Source organism: Chelonoidis abingdonii, chromosome 7 (assembly GCF_003597395.2).
Source record: "Chelonoidis abingdonii isolate Lonesome George chromosome 7, CheloAbing_2.0, whole genome shotgun sequence".
NCBI classification, from domain to species: Eukaryota; Metazoa; Chordata; order Testudines; family Testudinidae; genus Chelonoidis; species Chelonoidis abingdonii.
Genome location: NC_133775.1, coordinates 6,698,150 through 6,722,137, shown reverse-complemented (window position 1 = coordinate 6,722,137; position 23,988 = coordinate 6,698,150). Strand labels below are relative to the sequence as shown.

Below are 23,988 nucleotides of genomic sequence, written 5' to 3'. Positions count from 1 at the left end.
CTCAATATCTGTCTAGCATAAATGATGTGACAAGAAAGCTCTATTCTGGGGATCATGTATGTATCCATCCTGGCTTAGAGGGGGGAATTAGAGGCATCTTGGCTCCAGCTGAGTGACTTTTGAGGGCCAATGAGAGCTGTGTGTGTAGTCTGAAGGCAGCCTGTATGGATCTTTGATTGTCCATATTGGATTGTGTCGGTGTTTAAATTACAGAGAGCTCTGAGCCAAGATCTGAGCAGCCTCCACTGGAAGAAAGTTTGGAGCAAAAATTTTAACTGGCTCTATTTCCGTAGTGGGCCAAACCAAAGCTCCAGAGCTTCTCAGTGGGTAGCAGTGTTCACCCACCTCTTAACTGGGAGACTTGGCCCAGCTCACACTTCAATCTTCCCAATCAAGCGTTGATGTTAATCCCTCATAGGGGATGAGAGTGGCCTTGGTGGTGAAAGTCACACCTTTGTTGTTGACGTTTGGCTGGAGCCAGCTCTTGTCAAGGCTGGGTGGATAGGTGATCAGTGCAAAATAGATCAATGTGCTACCTTGTGAGGATAAGTGTTGGGCTCAGTCTACCCTGGAGGTTAGACATTAGTGAAAACTGCAGTACACCAGTGTAAATTGTGTCTACACTAGGGGTTTGCACTGGTGCCTAAAATCCCAGTGTAAGGAGGCCTTAAACCCCAGCTAGATCGCTGGCTCCCATAGGATGGGAGCTGAGGAGACACTTGGATTCCTGTGGAGGATGGAGAACTAGCTCTGTGCAGTGCTGCCCTCAACAGCTGGCATTAGGGAACAGATGTGAAATTGCACTCAGAGCTCTGCTTGTGCCCTAAGCACATAGCGTGAGGGGCTGTGGAAAGGGGAGTTCTGCCTTTGACCCTGCATTGCTTGGGTTCCAGAGCATGGCACTGACAGGCAAGAGTGCTCCTTAGCTGGGGATGAGGCGCTTAGAATGCTTTACTCCCATATCCAGGTCTCCTCCCAACACTGCGCTCACTCCAGCTCTGGGGATGGGGAAGGCCGCAGAGAAACCAGCTGGTGCTGAGAATTCAGGAAAGGTTGTGGCACGGGTTGGCTGAAGTGGGGCTATCCCATGAAATACCCATTAACTGCATTCCCTTGCAAATGAGCCGATCCTACTGGCTCCCGATGTGGAGCTCCATGGTTTCTGCGGTGTCAGGGAAGTTTCCTTAAGAGCAGGTGGATCCCATTGCTGGACTTGAGGATAATCTGTGGTATTTCCTTGGGCGGTTTGGCTGGATCAGGAGCCAGCTCAAAGCGGAGCAGAGTCAGAGCGAGAGCCACTTTCAGCTCGTTCATGGCAAACTGCTTCCCGATGCAGTTCCTGGAAGAGGGAGGGGAAGCTTATAAGGACATATGCTCTTGCTTTCATTCACAACTATCCCGAAGCACTTTGCTAGCTGAGTGAACCAACCCAGCTCTTTGGGTCAGTGACCATTTCTCAGGTGTATGTACAGCAGCTAGCACAATGGGGGCCTCATTTCAGCTGGGGCTTTCATCTGCTACTGTAATATATAGCCTAGACGAATCCCTTCACCCATCACTATAGTGCTGCCACTACTGAGTTAAAACATGGCAGCTGTTTAATAGTGCACAGCAATGTTACCAGGCCGTTTGGGGACAGGTGTGAAAAATGCTATTTCTCATTGAACCTGCAAGGAGATCGATACAGTTACTCCCCCACTCAAAGAGATCTTTGCTGACCGCAGGGGAAATTTTTCCAAGTCACATATATCAATTAGGCACCTCGCACTCCTTGGCTTTTAATGTGCTTAGCTGCCACGCACATGTGCATGGAATACCTCCTCCTACAAGTGATCCAGAATTCAGTCCCACGAGTGATGGCTCTGGAGTTGTTCTGTAATAATTTAGAGTGATGGTGTGCTGATCGGATTACTGCAGGGGTTCTCAGACTTTTGTACTGGTGACCCCTTTCACACAGCAAGCCTCTGAGTGCGATCCCCCATTATACATTAAAAACACTTTTTTATTCATTTAACACCATTATAAATACTGGAGGCAAAGTGGGGTTTGGAGTGAAGGCTGACAGCTCATGTTCCCCCCACGTAATAACCTCACAACGCCTTGAGGGGTCCCAACCTCCAGTTTGAGAACTCCTGCATTATTGGGATGTTTACTGTGTGACTATATGGGTGAAACTGAATAGGGGGCAGTCGGGAAAGCCAAGCAGGAAGGCAAAAGATAAGCCACTTCTCCCCCAAACACTTTGGTGTTAAGAAACAATGCCAGGAGAGGAAAAGGCCTTTGAATGCAGGAGATCAAAAGAACAATGGTGTGTTAAAAAAGGCACACTCTTCTGAGGGGGGGAATTGTTCGGAGGACCCAGGCTGAGATAGGCACCCGTAGGGGTGACAGAACAAGTGAGGCCTGCTTAGGACCCCAACAGGCGGTGATAAGCCTTTGGGTGAGATAGATGTGGGTGTAGACCATTGGCTGTTTTGAAACCTTTTCTCTCTACGTGCTGTTTTCTGACTGTTAAATAACCCACGCTTTGGTTGTCAGAAGTCTGGCTGGTTGCTGTAAACCGCTGGTCACAGACTCCCGAAGGGAAGCACTGCAGGGGTCTGAACTGGGTTGGACCTGGTGGGTCCTGTTGGGCCTGGTCTGAGAGGGGAGAATTGCACAAGTCCAACCAGGAGAGGCCCGAGGCCTAAGACCTGAGGGGTTCGCTCAGAGACCACAAAGGGGCTGGGGGTGCAGCTAGCCCACCATGGCACCGTGCCTCTACCATACGATGGCGGCATGTCAATTACACTCCTTTGGAGGTGTAAGGAGGCGACACTTCGGTCTTCTGTCGGGGAAGGAGAGCTAGCGGCATTGCAGTGCTGCCCTCTAGAGTTTGCATTAGGGAATGGATGTGAACACTGCACTCAGAGCTCCATCCATCACAGTCTATTGGAGACAGGCCACTCCAGGGGACGGCTCAGTGGGCATTGTGAAGCAGAAACAGGAGAGGCCAGAGAGTTCAATCCCTAAGAAGGAACCTCCGGTAGCTCCCGTAGCTCCCCCACTTGGAAGACACAGCAGTATGCAGCCAATGTGTTAGTGCTCAGTGGGTATTAGCAGCATCCTGGCAGAATGTATTGCTTTGCTTTCAGCTGACCCCACCCACAGAGTGAATGAAATATCCCCCACCGTGCTCCAGCTGCGAAGGGCAGGAAAGCATGGGAATGCCTCTTCGACACGTTCTCTGGTGAAAACCTCATGGGATCAAACACCTGCGGGAAGAGAGTTCAAAGGTCTGTGGCAAAGGCTTTTCGTTTCCAAACTACAGCGTTGCTTGGTTTGACGCCAGCAACTTTATAGAATCAGGCAAGGTGCATCTGACAACATTGACCCCCTCAGCTTAGGCACAGGTCGCAATTTCAGAGTCAGATGGGAGGTCAGTTTCAGCCCAGAGTCTGTTGCTGTAGCCCTAATGCCAGGGAGGAGGTGCTGAGGGAGCTTTGGCCTGGACAGGTGCTGTCTTTAGTGCAAAGCAGAGCTGCAAGTTTTGGAGCAGCCAGCACTTTGCTGTTGGTGCAGCACAAGGCCAGGGAGGAGGTGCTGAGGTGGAAACTCTGCTAGGACAGCCACAGTACGAAGGGGCAGTGATCTCCCCTCCCATAAAGGGCCATCACAGCCCAAAATGTGAGCTGTGCAGTCACCGTGTAAGCTGGGGAGGTGCTGTCGCAACACATCCCCAGTGCAGCCCCCTACCTAAAGAGTGAGCCCTTGTGCTTGGCCCAGGGCACTACTGCCCTCACCCACAGCTGCCAGGCAACTGGCAGGAGTTGCTGGTACAACCAAGAGCATCATCTGCTACATTTGCCCAAAATGCTATGAATCCTTATTCCACCAGACATACCTGACTATGTGTAAAAGCAGACCATTCCACACCCTATTCTGTTTCTCTATGATACTCAAAATCTTTAAGGCAACCTCCTTTCTGCAGATCTATCACACCTTTCATCTGGACAGATGCTACTTGAATAAGATTGCAAAACACGTCGGTAAGGTCAACATTATCCTGGCTTTACAGCTGGGGAAATGGAAGAAGGGAGAAGTAAGAGATGTCTTGCTCAAGGTAGTATGCGGCAGAGGCAGGGAAAACACCCATCTCTCTTGGTACTCAGTCCTTTGTTTTAACTATGTGACCACCTCTTCTTTCTGTAAAGTTAAAAGTACCTCTGGATCTTGCCATACGGTTGGGTTCCTATGAAGAGAATAAATGTGCACTCCAACCAGAGAACCTGTAAGAAAAATAAGAAATAAGAAAATAAATATATTCATCTCTAAGGTGCCACAAGAACTCCTCGTTGTTTTTGCTGATACAGACTAACACGGCTACCACTCTATAAGAAAAATGTTAGTGATCTCACAAGACAAACTTCTGTTCAGCACAACATGCTATCCTGTTAAAGGCCCTTCATCTTCTTAACCAACACACCTGCTGTCTGAGAAATATTGTCAGTCATTTCTACATACATGTTTTCACTCCCTTTAGCCCTGCAGAGGCAACGTTAAATGATGGAAGAATGAACTGGGATCTATTCTGGCTCATGTATCATCAGCAAAAGTGATAGGTCTCAAAATGTAGTTGTAAGTCGGGAATCGTCATCGAGCTGTGGGTTTCTAGTGGGGTCCCACAAGGCTCTACGCTATTTAACAATTTTATCAACGACCTGGCAGAAAAAATAAAATCACCGATAAAGTTTGCAGATGACACAAAGATTGGAGGAGTGGTAAATAATGAAGAGGACAGGCCACTGATTCAGAGGAATTTGGATCACTTGGTAAACTGGGCACAAGCAATCAATATGCTTTGTAATACAACTAAATGTAAAGTATACATGTAGGTACAAAGAACATGAGCCACTCTCACAGGATGGGGGACTCTATCCTGGGAAGCAGTGACTCTGAAAAACATTTGGGGGTCATTGTATGTAGACAATCAGCTGAGCAAGAGTTCCCAGTGTGATGCTGTGGCCAAAAGAGCTAATACGATCCTGAGATGCATAAACAGGGGAATCTTGAGTAGGAGTAAAGAGGTTATTTTTACCTCTATATTTAGCACCTAGAGACCACTGCTGGAATACTGTGTCCATTTCTGGTGTCCACAATTCAAGAAGATTGTTGATAAATTGGAGAGGGTTCAGGGAAGAGCCATAAGAATGATTAAAGGATTGGAAAACCTGCCTTAGAGTGATAAACTCAAAGAGCTCAATCTATTTAGCTTAAGAATGAGAAGGTTAAGGGGTGATATGAGTACAGTCTAGACTCTATGTGCTCTTCAATCTAGCAGAGAAAGGTAAAACACAATCCTGTGACTGGAAGTTGAAGCTAGACAAATTCAAACGGGATATAAGGTGTAAATTTTTAACAGATAGTGTAATTAACCACTGGAGCAATTTACCAAGGGTCATGGTGGCTTCTCCATCACTGATAATTTTGAAATCAAGATTGGATGTTCTTCTAACAGATAATCTCTAAGAGTTATTTTGGGGAAGTTCTCTGGCCTGTGTTATACAAGAGGTCAGACTACATGATCACAATGGTCCTGCAGGAACCTGGGTCTCTGTCAGGTGAGTTCTGAGTGCCGAACCCAAGTTACTAGAAACGATGGCAGTAGTAAATGGCATTGTAATATATTAATCTTCAGTATTCATGGAGAGAAAGAACTTCGAATGCTACAATACTATTTTTACAGTCACTTGTGTGACAATCGCTATACATTCAGGGTGAGATTTTCACAGCTTGCACAACTGCACATTTACATTTTTGGCTTGTGAAAGTGGAGGGGGGATGATCTGTCCCTTAGTGAATTTCATCTTGTTTATTGATCTTATGCAATAACTAAACTCTCTTGTTAAAAAAAATTACACTCAGCAGCCATGCACGGGTGCCTTATAGAAGTGATCCAAATTCCATTGGAACTAGTGGAAAAAACCCCCATTGTCTTCAAGGATCTTTGGATCAAGATTGGTGATTTATCAGGTGCACACCAGATGATGCAATATAATATAATCGATGAGCAGATTATCAAAAGAATCAATAGATTTTGAGTCAGAAGCTGGGAATGGTTAAAAGATTGGGCAAGAGCACCTAATGATTAGGGAAGAATGATAGACATGCCGGCTGTACTTTGAACCTAGAAGAATGAACTGCAGTTAAAGCCAAGTAATGTACTTGCCTCAGGTGAATATTTCACTAGCATAGTTATTGGGGCAAGGGTAACTTCTCCCCTCTCACCTCCTGCGGTGTGATTATTGCACGAATTAGTAAAACCAGAAGGAGATGGCAACATGAACCCGTGCCTGTAAACCTAAGAAACAGACAAGACAGATACAGGGTGGGGGAAGAACACACAAGGAGAGGAAACAATGTGATGGCAGCAAACAAACACATTAGTTCCATGATTGCATTGATTGACTGATTGATTTGTGGGGAGGGGTTAGTTAGGAGGGGACCAGTTAAACGGAAGGAAGAAGGGTGAGGGGGGCAGCACAGAGGAGAAGTGAGCAGGAGGGGCAGACAGGGCGTAAAATCGAGGTGAGGAGACCGAGAGGAGGAAGAGTGCAGAGAAAGGCAGAGAGCATTCTCCAGCTTTGACTGGAATGTCCAAAGGTCCTTGTTTTTGCAGCTTTTGCTCCTACTGGCTTGGGTCTCTGGCTGGCTGCTCTGCAGTTCTCCCCCAAGACCACGTGATGAGGGAAGGGGAGGCTGTGGTAAACATCTGTCCCAAATCTGGACCTTAGCGTACAAAATCTGGGTGCTTACTGTGAACCTCCCCAAGCTTATACCCAGCTTGGATCTTATTTCGCTGCCACCAGATAGTATTGAGGCTACTATCAGTCTGGGTTCCCCAAATTCCTTGGGGGGGACCCCCCTCTGGCCTCCCAACTTTCCCTGGGAGGACCCCAACTCAGAAGTATGAGTCTACCGGCAAAAGAATGATCTCCCTCTCCTTCTCCCTCTTCTCTCCGTTGTTCCGCTCTGAGCAAGCTGAGGGGATTGTGCAATCTCTTCACATTACAATACCAAGAAACTTGTCTCCGTCTCTCCAAAGAGACAAGCCTTAAGCACAGAGAACAGGCTGATTTCTCTCTCTCTTTCTTTCCCCGTAACTTTTTCGCCCTGGGACAATAGGAAAGTAACCCACAGAGCATGGGCTTTTCCCTCCCCCTCTAGCCTGTCAAGATGTAACAGAGCTCCGGGCACAGAAATTTCTCTCCCCTTTGCCTCCACTAGGAAAAGAAACTCCCATAAGTTTAAAAAGAAAACTTTATATATAAAGAAAGAACTTACATATACTACACTCTGCATTAAGAACTCAATACAGGGATAGGGTTATAAGAAAATAGGAATAAACAGTCTGATTTAAAAGATAGCCCAATAAACCAGTCCAGCATCAACACCCATGTAAATACAAATCAAAGCACATCACAGCCGATTACTTTGGTTCCTTTGTACTCAACTTTATAGTAGAATATTTGAAAGAAGATGGAGTTAGAAGAAAAGCTTGTTTACTCACAGCCGAGGAAAACAAAAACCCAAACAAGCCAAAAACCTCCCAGAGGTCCCACCTTCTTTTAAAAATCCGGTTTCCTGATGTCCTCTGTAGGTGTTTGGTTCCTCTTTGTAAACACCCTTACAGTAAAAATAAATTAACCCTTACCTTACCTATCTACTTATGACAGAGGCACTGCCTGAATTCTAGTGATAAAGTGTGCATGTGTATAGGGGGTTCTCCTGCACAGTTCTGGGTCTGGGGATGCCGGGCTGGGCCCCATTTCTCCCTCTCCCCACAAGTGCAGCAGTACCTGGCATAGTGCTACCCAACTGGCAAGTGGAGAGCATAAAGCCAACAGTCCCCTACCTGCAATGTATTTTTCTGTAAGTTCCCTGCTCTTTTGTGGGTGCCGCTAGAACTGGCACTGCAAGGCGTACGCCTGGGGCAGGACAGCGTGCTCTGGCCCTGGGCATTGCAGGCTGGAATTAAATGCCATGCTCTGTTTGCTTTCTGATTGTTTAATGTTTCGGTCTCCATTCATGTAGAATTTTTCAGTTGGCAGAATCATACCCATCACTGAGTGAAGAGAGGAGAGCAACTGGAGAATTTGGTAAGATCAAGACAAGGCAGGCAGGACACTATGCCAGGAAGTACAGGGTGAAATTTACCATGATGTCCTAAATGGTCTATTTTATTCAGCCAAGGTTTGCTTAGGTAACACAACCCCTAAAGACAGCCATCATTCCCAACATAACAGAAGATAGCAATGATAGAGGTACTCAGTGTGTAAATCTCCTGGGCCTACTCAAAGCGCGTTGAATTAATGGGAAGTCTTTCCATTGGCTTTGGATCCAGCTCTATAACTGTTGTTCCCATCAAGCTCTCTGCCTTTACTGAGTCAATGAGACCATGACATGAGCAATTCCAGCTCAGTCCTACAGTGTATGGCCAAGCAGTCTTGTGGTGTGATCTTGTGTGACCTCACAAGCTAACACAGCTCAGTCCTAGAGGAAGTAGAATAGTTCAATGCAAATAATATTAGTTGCACATTAGGGTGCACTCTCTCTCTTTCTTGCTCTCCCTGCATTGAATGATTATTAGTAACAAAAATTTCCATTAGACTAGTAAAAATAGCAGAGAATCCTGTGGCACCTTATAGACTAACAGACGTTTTGGAGCATGAGCTTTCGTGGGTGAATACCCACTTCGTCAGACGCAGGTAGTGGAAATTTCCAGGGGTAGGTATATATACGCTAGCAAGCAAGCTAGAGATAACGAGGTTAGTTCAATCACGGAGGATGGGGCCCTGTTCTAGCAGTAGAGGTGTGAAAACCAAGGGAGGAGAAACTGGTTCTGTAATTGGCAAGCCATTCACAGTCTTTGTTTAGTCCAGAGCTGATGGTGTCAAATTTGCAAATGAACTGAAGCTCAGCAGTTTCTCTTTGAAGTCTGGTCCTGAAGTTTTTTTGCTGCAGGATGGCCACCTTAAGGTCTGCTATAGTGTGGCCAGGGAGGTTGAAGTGCTCTCCTACAGGTTTTTGTATATTGCCATTCCTGATATCTGATTTGTGTCCATTTATCCTTTTCCGTAGTGACTGTCCAGTTTGGCCGATGTACATAGCAGAGGGGCATTGCTGGCATATGATGGCGTATATTACATTGGTGGATGTGCAGGTGAATGAACTGGTGATGGTATGGCTGATCTGGTTAGGTCCTGTATTGGTGTCGCTGGTGTAGATATGTGGGCAGAGTTGGCATCGAGGTTTGTTAGACTGTAAGCTCTTCTGGGCAGAGACTGCCTCAAAACATATGTGTATGTGTAATGTCTCGTGTATGCAATAGTGCCTAGCAAATGGGACTTCCTTCTTGGTTGGTGCTTCTGAATACCTCCAATATACAAATAATAAACAGTGAGATTTGGTTGCTTAATTCCCATAGGCTCATTTGAAGCTCTCAGCCAATTCTTCACGGGAAAAGAATGTAATATTCTTGAGATGCAGGGGACTGGGAGCATTTCAGATGTGATGCTTTCAGCCATTATGCTATCTGGGGCTATAGCTCAGTGGTTGGAGCATTGGCTTTCTAAACCTAGGATTGTGAGTTCAATCCTTGAGGGGGCCATTTAGGGATCTAGGGCAAAAATCTGTCTGGGGATTGGTCCTGTTATGAGGGGTTGAACTAGATCTCCTGAGGTCCTTTCCAACCCTGGTATTCTATGACTAACAACATTCAGTCAACTCTGGCCGGAGTTGAGATGGGAGATCACCAAGGCATGCATGTGTGGAGCAATGGTTGCACCAATACAAAGCATCCCCTAGATGGACTTAGTTGGCAGGTCTCCCATGGAATCTCAGGAGGAAACTGGCACTGCTATTTTCTAGCAAAGTCTCTGAGGTAGGACAGGCAGCAGTCCCAGCTACCCTCCCTAGGGTGAATCCGCTCAGGGAGACAGGTTAGTACAAGAAAGTACAATTTGTAATGGACATTCAAAGAATCATCTTACAATTTACAATGAAGACAGAATAGGCCATGGATGCACCACAAACCGCTCAACATCTCCTAGATCTTCACTTGGATGTCACAGGAGAATTTTTTCCACTCTCATTGCCATGAACTACATTCAGGGCCAAAGTGTGACTTCAGTGGGAGTGGCATGTATGCGGCTGAAGGTAGAATTGGGCCTTAAGAAGGAAGAGGCTAAACAGACCTTCTGGTAAGGTTCGTCCATCGTGGAACGTGATGGGTTTGCTGAGCAGTCTGGACACTCCAGGTACCGGAGGGTAAATGCGAAGGCTCTCCTTGATGCACATGGTGCTGTAAGTCATTTTGCCAAGGTCATCCCTGAAAGCAAGCATAGGTGGAGAGTATGAATGAGTAACGGCCCCTACCACTACGAAAATACTAGCTAGAAGCATCAACATCAGCAAACCAAAGATCTAGAATTGAAATGCCCTTAACACAAGGGAAGTTTGGATTTGACCTTGGATCTCTCCTTCGTAGCAGCGCTATACTAAGCGTTGATCCTTTAGTGCAGCGCTTCTGAAATAGATCTATTTTTAATTCCTCAGACTGAATACCTAAGAAAACAATCCCAAACCAAATTATATTAAACTAGTGAGGCAACATCTCACCACTGAATGGTCTCTCTGTCTCCCAGAATCTCTTTGATCTCTTCCCTGCATCTCTGCTGGTGCTCTGGGTGCAGGGCCATGCAGTACAAGAGCCAGGAGACCCCACTGGCCGTGGTATCGTGACCCTCAAACATAAACGTGTCCACCTCAGCACGTAGGTCTTCATCGGATAATCCAGCTCCATTTTCATCCTAGCAAAGCAGGGAGTAAATAATCCCCAAACAAGTGTTCATTTCATTAACAATTTTTAGAGTGAAAAAATACACCTTGATTACTGGTGAAGATCCCAGGCCTGATTTGTTTTGTTTACATCAGTGGAAATCAGGTGTCAGTCCACTGAAAGCAATGGAATTATGCGGGTGTCTACATGGTGTAAGTGAGATCAGATTCAGATCCATTGAGTACAAAGGCAGGCGTTCCCCTTCTAGGATAAGCAAGGCAGCAGAGATGGGCTATGGATCAAGTTACTCATCAACAAGTGTCACATACCAAGCTTCAGGGCTGACAAACTGAATATGAGCCAACAGTGTGAACCTCTGACCTAGCCCATCCCTGATAGGTGTTTGTCTCAGCAGCCCAGAGCACCTGCACAGAGCTAAAACCATTCTGGGGTTCATTAGCAGGAGTGTTGTATGTAAGACATGGGAGGTCATTGTTCCATACTACTCAGTAGTCGTGAGGCCTCCGCTAGAGTCTGGTGATCAGTTCTGGGCACTGCACTTTAGGAAAGATGTGAACAAATTGGATGGAGTCCACAGGAGAGCAAAAAGTTCAGAAAACCAAGGGGCTCTCTGAAAAAAGGTTAAAAAGCCTGGGATCGTTTAATCTTCAGAAAATAAGACTGAGGGGGGATGTAGAAACAGTCTTCAAATATGTTAAGGGCTTTATAAAGAGTATGGAGATGAATTGTTCTCCCTGTGCCGTGGAGGTAGGACAAGAAGTAACAAGCTTAATCTGCAGTTGAGGAGATTTAGGATCTTGGGAGATACATTCTACTCTAAGGATAGCTAAACTCTGGAACAGGCTACCAAGGGAGCGGTGGAATCCCCATCACTGGAGGTTTTTAAGAGCAGGTTGGACAAACACCTGTTGGGGATGGGCCAGGTCAGAGGTTCCCAACTTGTTTTTGCTGAGACCCCACTTTGGAGATTTATGTCTCATCTGAGCCCCACTCTTTCTAAGAAACTGTATTTTTGTAGGGGGTGGTGTGCCTGGTACCCAGAGGGACCAGCGCAGGTCCTCACCATGTAACAGTTGAGGAAGACTTCAGCTCCCTGCCATGGTCAGACAATCTCTCAGGAGCAGCAGACTGGACCGCACTGAAGGGCCAGTCAGGAGAGGAGCAGAAAGCTGCACCCTGTGAGTACTGGCCTCTTTGCTTAGGGTGATCAGCAATCCCGTTTTTAAAGGAACAGTCCCATATTTAAGCCCTTCTGCAGGTGTCCTGGCTTTTTCTTAAAAATGGGCAAATTGTCCCACATTTTCTGTCTCCTCCCCATCAGTACTGGTGGATCCTGCTGCTGGGTGGATCCCTGCTTGCCAGCTGCCCGCCTGCCAGTGGTGAGTGAAGGGGTCCAGTGGCCAATGATGGGGGTGGGTGTGCAAGGCTGGCGGCAGGGCAAAGCTGCAGCGCGGGGCCAGCTGCTCCCCATGCTGGTCTGTCAGCACAGCCCCCACCATGTGCTGGCTCTTGGCCAGCAGGACCCTGCCCCCCGTCCCCTTTCCGGCCAGAACAGGCTGCGCGCTATGAGCTGTAGTGGCTGGTGAGTGCAGGCAGGCGCTAGGCAGCGGCCAGTTACGTGTCACCTCTGCTGCCCACCCATCAGCCCTTTACATGCTCCTCCTCTTGCTGTCCTCTCCTTGCTTTGCCCCTTCACCACCACCCCCCCGCCCCACTGCTCCTCCATATCCCCTGAGCTGGGTGCATCCCGCTCCCAGCGCTGGGTAGAGAACCAGTCCCTGGCAGGAGCGCTCAGTTCACCAGCAGCCTGGCCAGCAGGCTCCTTCCTTCCCCCACTGCCTCTGGCTGGGCCAGCACCCTGAGAAAGCCCAAGATGCTTAGGCTTGGGGCGCTAGCCAAGAGGAGCCGAGCCCTGCATGTGCCAAAGCCCCACAGAGAGCTGGCATGGGGAGGTGTCTCTGCTCTTCAGCTAAACTCTGGAGTGGCAGGGGGAGGGGGGAGAAGTGATTTCCAGCCCCGTTCGTGTCCTGACCCTGCAGGCTTCACAGGAGCCCTGGGTAGGGGCTTAGCACCCTCTTCACCCCCACCCCCCGAGGTCCTGCGCCCAGGAAGCTCGGGGCTGCTCTGTCCTCTAGGCACCCTCCCCTGCTGAGCCACCTCTCTGGCTGGATTCACTGAAGCTCCTGCAGTCAGGTTCCCTGGGCCCTGGTGCTCAATGCTTAACCCCTTCCTGCCCACACTAGAGCAGGGGGACAGAAGGCGGCTGGGTTAACTTGGTGGCCACCAGCAGCCCGGAGGTGTTCCCCCCACCCCTGATCCCCTGTGGCTGGAAGCAGCTCCTGTCCCTTCCCTCTCACACAGTGCTGAAACGCTGCTGCTGGCCACATTCTGGTGTGAACCCTGGCAGAAATCTGGGGAGGGGGGCATGGGACCCTGCGTGCCCCCCGCCCCACGTGTTGCCTTGGGAAGACGCGGTGCCAGGTACTGGAAGATGCAGATCCGTCCCAGGGGCCCAGCCAGATATGGAGGGTGGAGAGTGCAGGGCAGGGAGGGTCAGGTCAGTTGGACACCCCACCCCATGTGAGAGAGGTGTACAGGAGTGTGTGTGTGTCATGACCTCCCGCTGTGTGAACCCTAAAGCCTTAACCATAAGAAGGTAAATAAAAAGAATCCAGCTACACAGTATTTCTTTTGAACAGAGGCTCAGTCAACGTGATGTTAATTTGAACGTTCGTACTGATAGTTCTGATTGATTGTTGGTGAAGTTGCTTAAATACGAGTAATTTTATCTGGTGTCCTGTATTCAGCAAAGGGAAATACAACGCTACTCTTTCTGGACAGCCTTTGGGCATTCAGCATGGCCCCATCTGCTCTCCCTCTGCAGGTTCTGTTCAGCAGGGGAAGTGGATGGGGCTCTGTGCCCTGAGGCCCCACTGAAGGGCCAAGGTCAGGAGGGGGTCTGTCTGGTGGGGCTGGGGTGGGTTCAGTACTCCTGGGGTGCATCCTTCTGTCCCCATCTCTCTGAATCCCCACCAGCCTCCCCAGCGGAGGAGAGTAACTGCTGGTTGGTGGCTCCTGCAGGTCTGGCATTGGGGGAGTGAGTTGGGTGTGAAGCCTGGTCTCAGCAGCTCAGACCACCTGCACAGAGTCCCACCTGCTTCCTTGCCAGACAGAGCCCCCTCCTGAGCCTGGCCCTTCTGCATGTCCCCCCAGGTCCTCACACCCGTCCAATAACACCACCACAGACACCCCAGGTATACTTAGTCCTGCCTCAGTGCAGAGATCGGCCCAACTGGTGACCCAGGGCCAGATCTGGCCCACAGGTCGATTCCATCTGGCCCCCAGGTGTCCAATCCCCCAGCAACAGCTGCCCAGCACACAGAGAGCATTTCAGTGACATGCTGCACGTACCAGAGACTATCTGTACAAAATGAGATCCTCTGTGCAGCATGGCCTTGTAAGCATGGTGCATGAAGTCACGCTACGTGGAGGATACCATTTTGTTTCTGTAAGTGGCCCGCACAGGTGCCACACAACTGCACATACTGCCTGCATCTCTGAAAAGGTTGAGCCACCCAAGGGCCCTTCCAACTCTGCATTTCTGTGCTTCTGTGGTAACTACCATGGGTTGTCCACTCTCCTCAGAACAATTCTTATTCTGTTTTATTTTTTCTATACACAAAGAGAAGTTATGTACTTTCAGCCAGGATATGTGTTTTAAGATTACAAGACAAACAACAAACAATACAAGAAAGAACAAAAGTAAAATCCCTGGGGGGAGGAGGAGGGGAAGAGGAGGGAGAGTGAGAGCACAGTGTGTGTTGTGAAAGTGAAATTAATTATATTGTAAAAATAAGAATGGATTAAAGAAATGTTGTCTGCACCTTTAAGCAAAATTTTTGGAATGTTGCAATCCAGGTGTCAGGAACACAAACATTAGCATAGAACAATTGCACCGTTTAAGGGCAATTGGAAAAGTATTAGCCTTAGATCGATACCAATCAGTAAGGACGTGGAATATGCATGCTGTGTCTCAGGTGGTTTTTCCTGTCTGTTGCTTTCTTTGTCCCTTTGTCTAAACTCCTGCCCTTTCATCTGTATAAATAAGATAGTTTGTGTCTTGCATGGTGCTCACATTATCTGGGTGTATTAGCAGAGCGCTGTGCTAATAAAACAGAGTGGACTGACAAACTGTGAGTCCTGAGTCTAACTTTGACAGTATGTATCTCTCCCCTGTAGGAGTCTGCACTGAACTGAACTCCAGCAGACCAGCAGGCACTTAGAAATGTAAAGATGCAGTACACAGGAAACTGAAAAGGGAACATTTACCTAGTTACACACAGAATAGATAACACCCCCTCCCTGGAATGCTCCCTAGATTATGCCTAAGGTCTCATTCATGCTAACATGCTATGGTGCCGCTGTTCCTGTACGTAGTAACGTGCTGAGTGAAAAGCAACTCACAGAGAAGAAAGAGTTAATTACCCTCATAGCACTATTCCGACTTGTAGTTATTCATTCACTGAGCACTGTCCTTTGCACACCCTTGCTTGACATTTCTTCCCTTCACTTCCAGCCCTGCTATCAGCTGACAGAATGAGACATGTGGATATATAGGCTGGGGAAGCTATTGTCAACCACAGCCAGGTGTGTCTGCTGATGACACTTAGGGAAACACTTGCTTGGCTGTTTACATGAGTATTTTAAACACTCACCTTGGCACACAGAAGAATGTCCAGAAAATCCAAGTACTTCTTCTTCTGGATCTTTTCAAGTTCTTGCTGATCTTGGAGGGACGTCTTTCTCTCTTTTATTACTTTATCTGCATACAAGAGTGGCAAATATATTAGCTACCCCTTGACATCACTGTGACCTGTCTGTCTGGAAAGGTCGTGCCGTTGAGCAGTCAAAAGATCAGAGGCTGAGGGTCTTCTGCTTAATGCAAATGATGAAATGGACATATAGCAGATGAGTGCAGGAGATGAGGTCTCTTAGAACCAGGTGTTAGGAAGACTTTGTATTTCTAAAGTACTGTCATTGACGGATAGGTCCATCAATGGCTATTAGCCAAGATGGGCAGGGATGGTGTCCCTAGCCTCTGTTTGCCAGAAGCTGGGAATGGGTGACAGGGGATGGATCACTTGATGATAACCTGTTCTGTTCATTTCCTCTGGGGAACCTGGTATTGGCCACTGTCGGAAGACAGGATATTGGGCTAGATGGACCTTTAGTCTGATCAGTATGGCCGTTCTTATGTTCTTATGTCCCTTCCACTGAGAGCTCTCAGAACATTACAAACAGTGGAATCATTATCTCTGTTTTGCAGGTGATCAAACTGACCTGTGGAGAAACAAAGTAACTTGCCTAAATCCCCACAGTAAATCAGTGACAGAGCGAGGAATAGGAATCCATCCTTACTGGAATTTCACTGAAGTTCATGGAATTCCACCAGCATTGAATTTGACCCTAGATCTGCTGACTACCAGCCTTGTGCCTCAATTTTAAAACCATCTTTCTTCCCTGGAGAATTAGTGAAAACATTTCTCCAGGGTTTCCATTCATAGACAGACTAGCTAACAGTAGGTTAATCCCACCAAACTAGGCAACATCCTTCAGTCAATAGGACAAGAAAAGGAGGACACTGGGAGATACCTGTATGCTGGTGTGCTAGTCGGCAGGCCTCCTGAAAGCGCCGTCCTTGAGAACTGATTTTATAGATGAAATCATTATGAAATGGGAAAAAGCGGATTCTATGAAATACCAGGTAGGTCAGGTCATAGACTGCTTTGATGTAGTAGTCTGAGTCACTGAAGGAAAAGAACAGTCAAATAAGGCTACTATGGATCTGGCTGACAAGAACTTTTTTGTTAGGATTTGAAACACCTGGCACTGACCTGTCAGTCTGGCAGTTGCTATGACAACTGAAGGCACATTTCATGATGCTGTCCAGGGTCATCAAGCTGACATGTTCAAAGAGCTCCACTGATTTATCCACTGTGATCAGCCGTTCCCACTTATCCTAATAGAGGAAAGGGCAATGAGGAGGGACTGGATTCCAGAAAAGGGTTTTGCTGACTACAGAGATCCCATTCAGTGCCCTTTATTAATTTTTGTTGCTTTCCATATCTGCATCTCGCCAAACCCCTGTTGCATGTTAGACCCTGCTCTGTAAGCAAAGACTCTGATCTAAAAGGTCCAATGTTAGCTGGGATTTACATTCCCTTTTGGACTAGATTACAGGATTATTTATTTATGGCTGGAGATCAGGCCAAAATGAAAAACTAGATCTGAATTCTTCTTTCCCAATCTTTGGGGTCGGCAAGATCTGGGTCTGCCTCAGGTTTTTGTAGTCCTGGGCCTGAACTAGAAACCAAAATCCAAACATCCCTAAAGCAAGTTTGAGCCAGACCAGGAGAGACTCACAGCCATTTCTATGTACAAGTTGTTTTCATGATATCCTGATTATTTTCAGCAAAGTGAAAAGAAACTGATCTGTGTAATAGGTCTTAGGCCAATTATTTTTGGCAGGAACTAGATCCAAATCTGAGGGGGGAAGGAAGAATCCACATACAGTGGTGCATTGTTGATCTAATGTATTTTCTAGAACGTCTGTCACCACTAGCATATCTAATGCACAACAGATATAACTGGAAATCAAGGTAAATTAAGACTTGAGTTCATTTTTACTGGTTTCAAAATTGATATGACTCAGCAGCAAGCCTCTCCACATAAATTAATGTCCTCTGAGCAAAAGTTCATTGACAATTCAACAGATAACCAAATCCTTCTGGCGTGGCATATCTGAGTCCAATCCAGCTGGATTAAAGGATGTGTCTACAATTTCTTTGATCTCTGCAACTGAGTGATTGTCGCTAGCAAACTGTTTTATTTGCCAGCATTGTAAACAAACCAATGTAAGTTTAGCAACAACCCTTATTAAAAAGTGAGACATAATGATTATTTCTAGGTGGTTAGAGCACACCTCAAGTGATGACTGAAAATCTGAAGACGATTGGGGCCAAATACATCTCTTGATGTATCTCCACTATAGTCAGTGGAGTTACCCCAGAGGTCAATTTGGCTCAGAGACTTTAATTATTATTAGGGACATACAATCCTTGTGAATTCACGGTTTCTAGCTAAAGAGAGTATTTTGAGTTAAAAGGATTCTTCCAACAAGCTGGACTAGGAGAAGTGGGCACCTTATGGACGATGCATGATAGTATATGAACTTCATTCGATTCTACCCTGAGCTCCTCTTCATCTACTCTTCATTCCCAGTTTCCGTGTTTGTTTCGGGCTCAGTCCCCCTATTTTATACTAGCCCAAGTTTAGTTCCTTATCTGGCAGTCAGCCTGTTCTCCTCATTTACCTTCTATGTTCACCATTCCCGGGCTGAGAAAAGCTACTGTATTACTGTTCACTTTATTGGAAATCAGATGACAGAAAAATATCTTGGGCCAGATTCTAAACTGATGTAGGTTGGTGTAGCTCTATTGAATTACACCAACTGTCCCCTTTACTAAAAGGTTGTAGAGCGATTGTGGAATGCAAACTGTTTAGAACATCTCGTTCCACTTTCTTTTAATCGTTCAACATCAGACCCAGTTATTTTCCTGGCTCTGCAGCTGAAAGCACAGTCATGGTGATGATTCCTACCAGCATCACTTTGGTAGACTCTGCCATCAATGAGACATAAGGTTTCAGCACATCATAATGAAACCCTGGTGTCAGCAGCCTTCGATGCTGGAACCACTTTGGCCCATGTAAGATCAGTAATCCCTTGCCTGGGGGAATATAAATAGCAAAGAACCAGTCAGATCACTTCACAGTACAATGAATTACTATTATCTATGTGTATAGCATGCTTAGTAGTTTCGGTGCTTTGAAGAGAGGGAACATTTAAAACATGAATACTTAATTCTATACCTAAGCAAGTCCTCAGTGGATCGCATTCCAAGGGATGGTACCATGAGGAAGGAGAGGGAATCTTAAGAACTTGATGAGAGATTAGAAGGAGCACACCATTTGAGAGGAGGGGGGAAGGCATTTACTGAAAGAGGGCAGGGGCAAAGGTGGAAGGGGCTCTATATTTGATGTAATACCTTATTGGTATTTTGATAGCAGCCACACAGGGCCCTTAATAAGGCTGAAATTAGTTATGCCCCAGCAAGTGTGAAATCTCTGTCATACCAACTAGAGCCAGGCAAAACCAATTTTCAATTAAAAGGGTCAAAAAACTGAAAACCGAAAACATTTTGGTTTTCCAAAATGGAAAATGTTGGTTTTACACTGAAAACTTTATGGGTTTTATTTGATGGCAACCATTTTTCTTTTGGTTGGAAACCCAGCATATAAGTTCTCTGCATTTTTTCCCCAGGTTTTTTACAAAAAACAGAAGTGTTTTGCATGGGAGAGAAAAAATTTGCAACCAGCTCTACAAATGACATAGGTATTAGCAATGTTAATACCCTGTGCCATGAAATGACGTGGCGCAATAAACATGAGCCGCTGGAAACAATAACACTAATGTCCAGAATTACCCTGATGCACAAAGTGTGGTTCTACCCACTAAACGCAGTATTATGGAACTCAGTGCGTATGTGCCTTGCTGAGTCCACACACAGTTTGCTCAGTTTACAGTTTACCAGCCCTGTAAACTCAGCTTTGGTTCTGAGAGTCATCTCAGTCATCCTCAGTGACACCTGCTAATCCCGTTAGACTTCAGTGGGGTTGCAGTGATGGCACCAAAGGCATAGTCTATGTGTAATTGAGGGCATCATTTGGCCTGCACAATCTCAATTGTGCATTGGTTATGGGGGAAGGGAATCACCGTCATCTGAAGTGTCAGATACTAGTCACTGTGGAGCAGGATTCTGGATTAAATAGAGAAATGGTCTAGTCTAATATGGTATCTCCTGTGTTTGTCATGTCATCCCTAGTAGCTTTCCATAGCAGAATGGTCATCTTCTCTGGTTTTATAATAGCAAGGACTAAAGTAAATCAAATTACAAGGGAAGTGTGTGGCCCACCATGAACTGATGAAGCAAGGAAACTGAGGATGAGGGCTGAAACTCTGGGCTAACACTCCAAGACATAGCATGCCATTGATTCATTCATCAAACTGTTTAAAAGGATGGATGAAGCATGATTCTACATACCAATCCAGGGAATGAAGAATTTGTAGACTGTAAGAGCCTTGGGATCTGTAAAATTCAACAGAGAAGATAAGTACAATGTTAGGAGTTGACACACCATGAAAACAAAAATCTAGATGCATTTCTGGTATGAATTCACTCTTCCAGTCATAGCGATGGAGCTCAATTAATTAGGAAATGAGTGGTATAGAAATTAGACAGCTAAATCTGTTTGTATTATTTAGTATATTAATTATTTAAAGAATATTTCTTTTCATACGATTACATTTTAAAGAAGGTCTTTTACATATATCTCATTAATTAGATGCACACAGGACTGGGGATGGTGATGGGAAGATGAGATTAGAGATATGGGTGAGGAAAGGGAAGGGAAGGCCATGGAAGCTTTTAAAGTTGAGGAAGGACATTTTGTGCTGGAGGAACAAGAAAGTCAATGGAGATGCTATTGCCAGATCAAGGCCTCGGGCCTGATCTTCCAAGGTATTAATGTGCCAGGTCCAAGCCACATCAGGGATCACATCGACATCAATGATCCACCAGGGCAGCTGTGCTCTTGTAGGGTCATGATGCAACTGTTGAATCAAATCTGAGAGATTAGGCTCATCCAGACTCTGACCGCATTTAGGATGTGCAGCAAGAACCTCCTCTTTGAAGAAGCTTTTCAATCCTAATGGGAATAATATTGAGATATGCCTCTAGACAGTAATCTCTATAGGACAGAGTCTGTCATTTGTTCTGTGTTTGTATAGCCTCTAGTCCTAGAATACCGTGGCCCCGATTTAGTCAAAATCCCCAGGTACTACCACAACAGTAATTATAATAATTAGAGCTTCCTACACTAGAAAGGGAGAACATCTGAAGACCTGGGAAGTCATGTAGGAGATGTTCTGTGCTGCTTTTCCTGGGAACAACTTAGATACTATGGTGGTGGGTGCTCTAGGAAACCTTAAGACAGACACATTTCTGAGGGTGCAGGTGTTTGGTTCTCATTTCCCATTGAGGGTGAGTATAGTGCCTCAGTTTAACAGTGAAGAGCTAAGCATTTGGGAAGGGTATAAAGGAGGGAATTGCAATAATCAACAGAAGAGACAATCAGGAAGAAGAGCCTGAATGGTTCTCTGTGGAAATAACACTTGGCCTTTGCACTGGGAGAGGGCATCAAGTGTGAACCTTTCTGAAATCAGCTCCAATGACTGTACCTCCATGGCCAAACACAGTTTTGGCATAGTCAGGGTGGTTGATTGTTAAGGAAACCATGAAACCTCCAAACCATCTGGGGTAGGCATAGGGATACTTTTTTGCCCAAGACAGCAACTGGTTTAATTCTCCATCTTGAGAAATCTGCAATGATAGCGAAAAGAGAGTGAGAGAGAGCTTAGGGAGAAAGGGGTGAAATCACCTCAGCGTGGCACAAGGCCATCTGGGCCACTTGAGGCCTCTCCGTGGGAGATGGGGAACAGGTGGAGTGGATTTGCAATGAGGAGTTCTGCACCTCAAGATGGAGGGAAGATGCCATGCTGGCCCCAAACTGGCTGGAGTAGAAAGAACCAAAATCTACACACACTGGCTACATAGTTCCAGAGGGAGCTGCATTGCAGCTCTGTCTCCTTTGCAAATCACAATGGCAAAGCTTAACACTCCCCTTGCACTGGGGAAATTAGGCAGCTGCTTGAAAAAATTGCTATTTTTTCAGAGAAATGTCAAAAATTAAACTTTTTGTCAACATTTTCCTCTGAATTTTTTAAATAAAAAAACTGACACCCAAAACCTGAAAATGTTGGGGGTACTTGAAAGCTGTTTTAAGTTACAATTCTTAGGGTTAAAAAAATTTCAGCCTAAAACAGTTTCTGGTTTTGTATCAAAAAAGGAACACCGTCAAAAATGAAAATTTCCCATGCAAAATTTTTGCTTTAGACAAAAAAACTTTTTTTTTGACCAAAATTGCATATTGACATTGTAAGAGGCAAAGCGGGGCAGAATCAGGCTCAACATTTTAAACCAGTGATATTTAGACCTCAGTGGGTCAGGAGCCAAATTAGTGAACAACATTACCCAAAAGAGCCACAGTAATGAGAATTCATTGCTTCATTTACTATAGTACTATATAGTCATCTTTAAACAGTATGACGGGAAAATTTAGTTTATATCTATCTATTTATCTATTATTATTATTCTCATAGCAAGTTGACTGACCAAGTATTATTATTTTATCAACTACAATTGGTTAATAACACAGTAAAAGCATCCTGATTGGTTAATAACTTAGTTTGATTAATAGTTAAATCATACAGTAGTTTAATATCATGTCCTGCAAGGATCTACAGGGGACACATTAAAGAGACATGGTCTGAGTATCATTATTTTACAGATGTATTTGATGACAACCTGTTTGAGTTTTGGTGACATGAACATTGCAGTTGATACAACAATGCATAAAGCCCCAAATGCTGCCTCATGAAACGCTGAAAATGTTTGAAATAAAAATTCCCCATATTCACACACACAGCAGAGCTTAGTAGCTGTGAAAACCAACTCAAACCTACTTCCTACAGAGAAGATGCCTCTTAAGTGGAGGCAAGAAACTTTTTTTACGTTGCTCCTATTAAATTTGATCGCCAAAGTCCTGCTCTTGGAAAGCAAGTTTAACTATAAGCAGGTCAGTAACACATGTCAAGTCAATGGGACTATCTGTTTGTTTAAAGGACTGGAACTGAAAATTGGACACAATTCATACTGTGGCTGCATTTTTATTTGTCCCCCACAAATATGACACTTACATACGCTTGTGGTGTCTGTTAAAGGGTAGGACAAGAAAGCCGCCGCCTGCCAGGATCCTTTCCTACTGAACAGATTTCACAGACCCCACTCACTGTATTTACCTTTCCTCTGCCTATTCTCTGTTGAAACTAATCAAGATGGTGTGTATATAGCTGCATAATCCCACGTCTTTCCTTACCTGAGAGCTGTGGCCATACAGCCAATGGCTGGGGGGACCTGGGAAACTTTCAAAAGCTTTGAGGAGCTGTTGTCTCTTGCGATAGAGCTGGATCGCTTTCAGCAGCACGTAGATGAGGCAAAATCCAGCAGCCAGGTACAGAAGCAGAGAGGAAGGGGTCGCTATTTTCTCCAGCGCAAAGGCCATGGTCGTGCAGCTTCTGTGACAGTGACAGGCTCTGAATCTCTCTGTGTGCTCACATTCCTTTTGGGTCTGGATTAGCCAATAGTCAAAGGAATAGAACTCCCTCCCCTTTCCCACACAAGCTTGTGTGGAATGCTGTATGCCGAATAACCTAGTGGGAAGGTACAGGAGAAAGTTCTGAAGTTCTCACCAGCACTTGGCCAGACTTTGCTCTGCAGGAGAAGACCCAACTGTCCTATCAGATCATCTGTCTTTTCCCCCTACTACAGGCATTTAGCAGTGCCCTAAAGAAACTTATTACAGAGAATTAAGAAGAAATTTCCCATGTGGACAGGTTATCCTATCACAGCAGGATTTCTTGCACCCTTTCTCTGAAGTCGCTGGTGCTCGCTAGGATTGCCAGAGGAGGATACTGAACTAAATGGACCGCTGGCCTGATCCAGTCCATATTCCATCCAGTCTTATGTTGCATGGTAGAAGGTACACAAATGCCAACAGTGCCACTGAGTGGTCAGGTGGGGGTCAGCAGGCAGTCTTCCCATTGAAAAAGTGGTCCTGCCTTTCAGGACCCTGCCCCAAGGATTACCCATCCTCTCCGTCAGCACGGGGATTTGAGGAATGAGCCCTTGGGGTCCTGCAGGAACATTCTGGGGGGCATGGTGAGGTCTGGGCCAGCCCCCAGCTCCACTCTGGTCTACTCCCTGCTGCAGCTCCAGCCCCAACTGTGGCCCCACTCCTGGCCCTGACCACGGCCCCAGCTGCAGCGCTGCCCCTGCTCCCAACTGGAGCCCTCAGCTCCCAGACCTACTCCTGGGCCCAGCTCCTGACCTTGGCTTCTGGGGGAGGCATGG

General features: G+C 46.1%; 1 protein-coding gene across 1 annotated transcript; it reads right to left on the bottom strand.

Moving 5' to 3' along the window:
• Positions 1–1,170: 1,170 nt before the first annotated feature.
• On the bottom strand, positions 1,171–23,140 carry LOC116839231 (cytochrome P450 4B1-like). Its single transcript, XM_032805019.1, has 12 exons — positions 22,955–23,140; positions 21,198–21,339; positions 20,002–20,046; positions 18,500–18,627; positions 16,735–16,859; positions 16,493–16,647; positions 15,556–15,662; positions 10,660–10,850; positions 10,236–10,369; positions 4,204–4,268; positions 3,172–3,254; positions 1,171–1,339 (listed from the first exon to the last, which is right to left on the bottom strand). Exons 1-12 carry the CDS (start codon positions 23,138–23,140, stop codon positions 1,171–1,173), a joined length of 1,530 nt encoding a protein of 509 aa, XP_032660910.1.
• Between the last annotated feature and the right edge of the window lie 848 nt (positions 23,141–23,988).

Coding starts and splice junctions, on each gene's coding strand:
- LOC116839231 (XM_032805019.1), bottom strand. CDS start 23,140: ATGGCCTTTGCGCTGGAGAAAATAGCGACCCCTTCCTCTCTGCTTCTG. Junction 16,648..16,734: donor AGCAACTGCCAGACTGACAG/GTCAGTGCCAGG, acceptor CTTTTCCTTCAG/TGACTCAGACTACTACATCA. Junction 10,370..10,659: donor GACAGAGAGACCATTCAGTG/GTGAGATGTTGC, acceptor GCTTGCTTTCAG/GGATGACCTTGGCAAAATGA.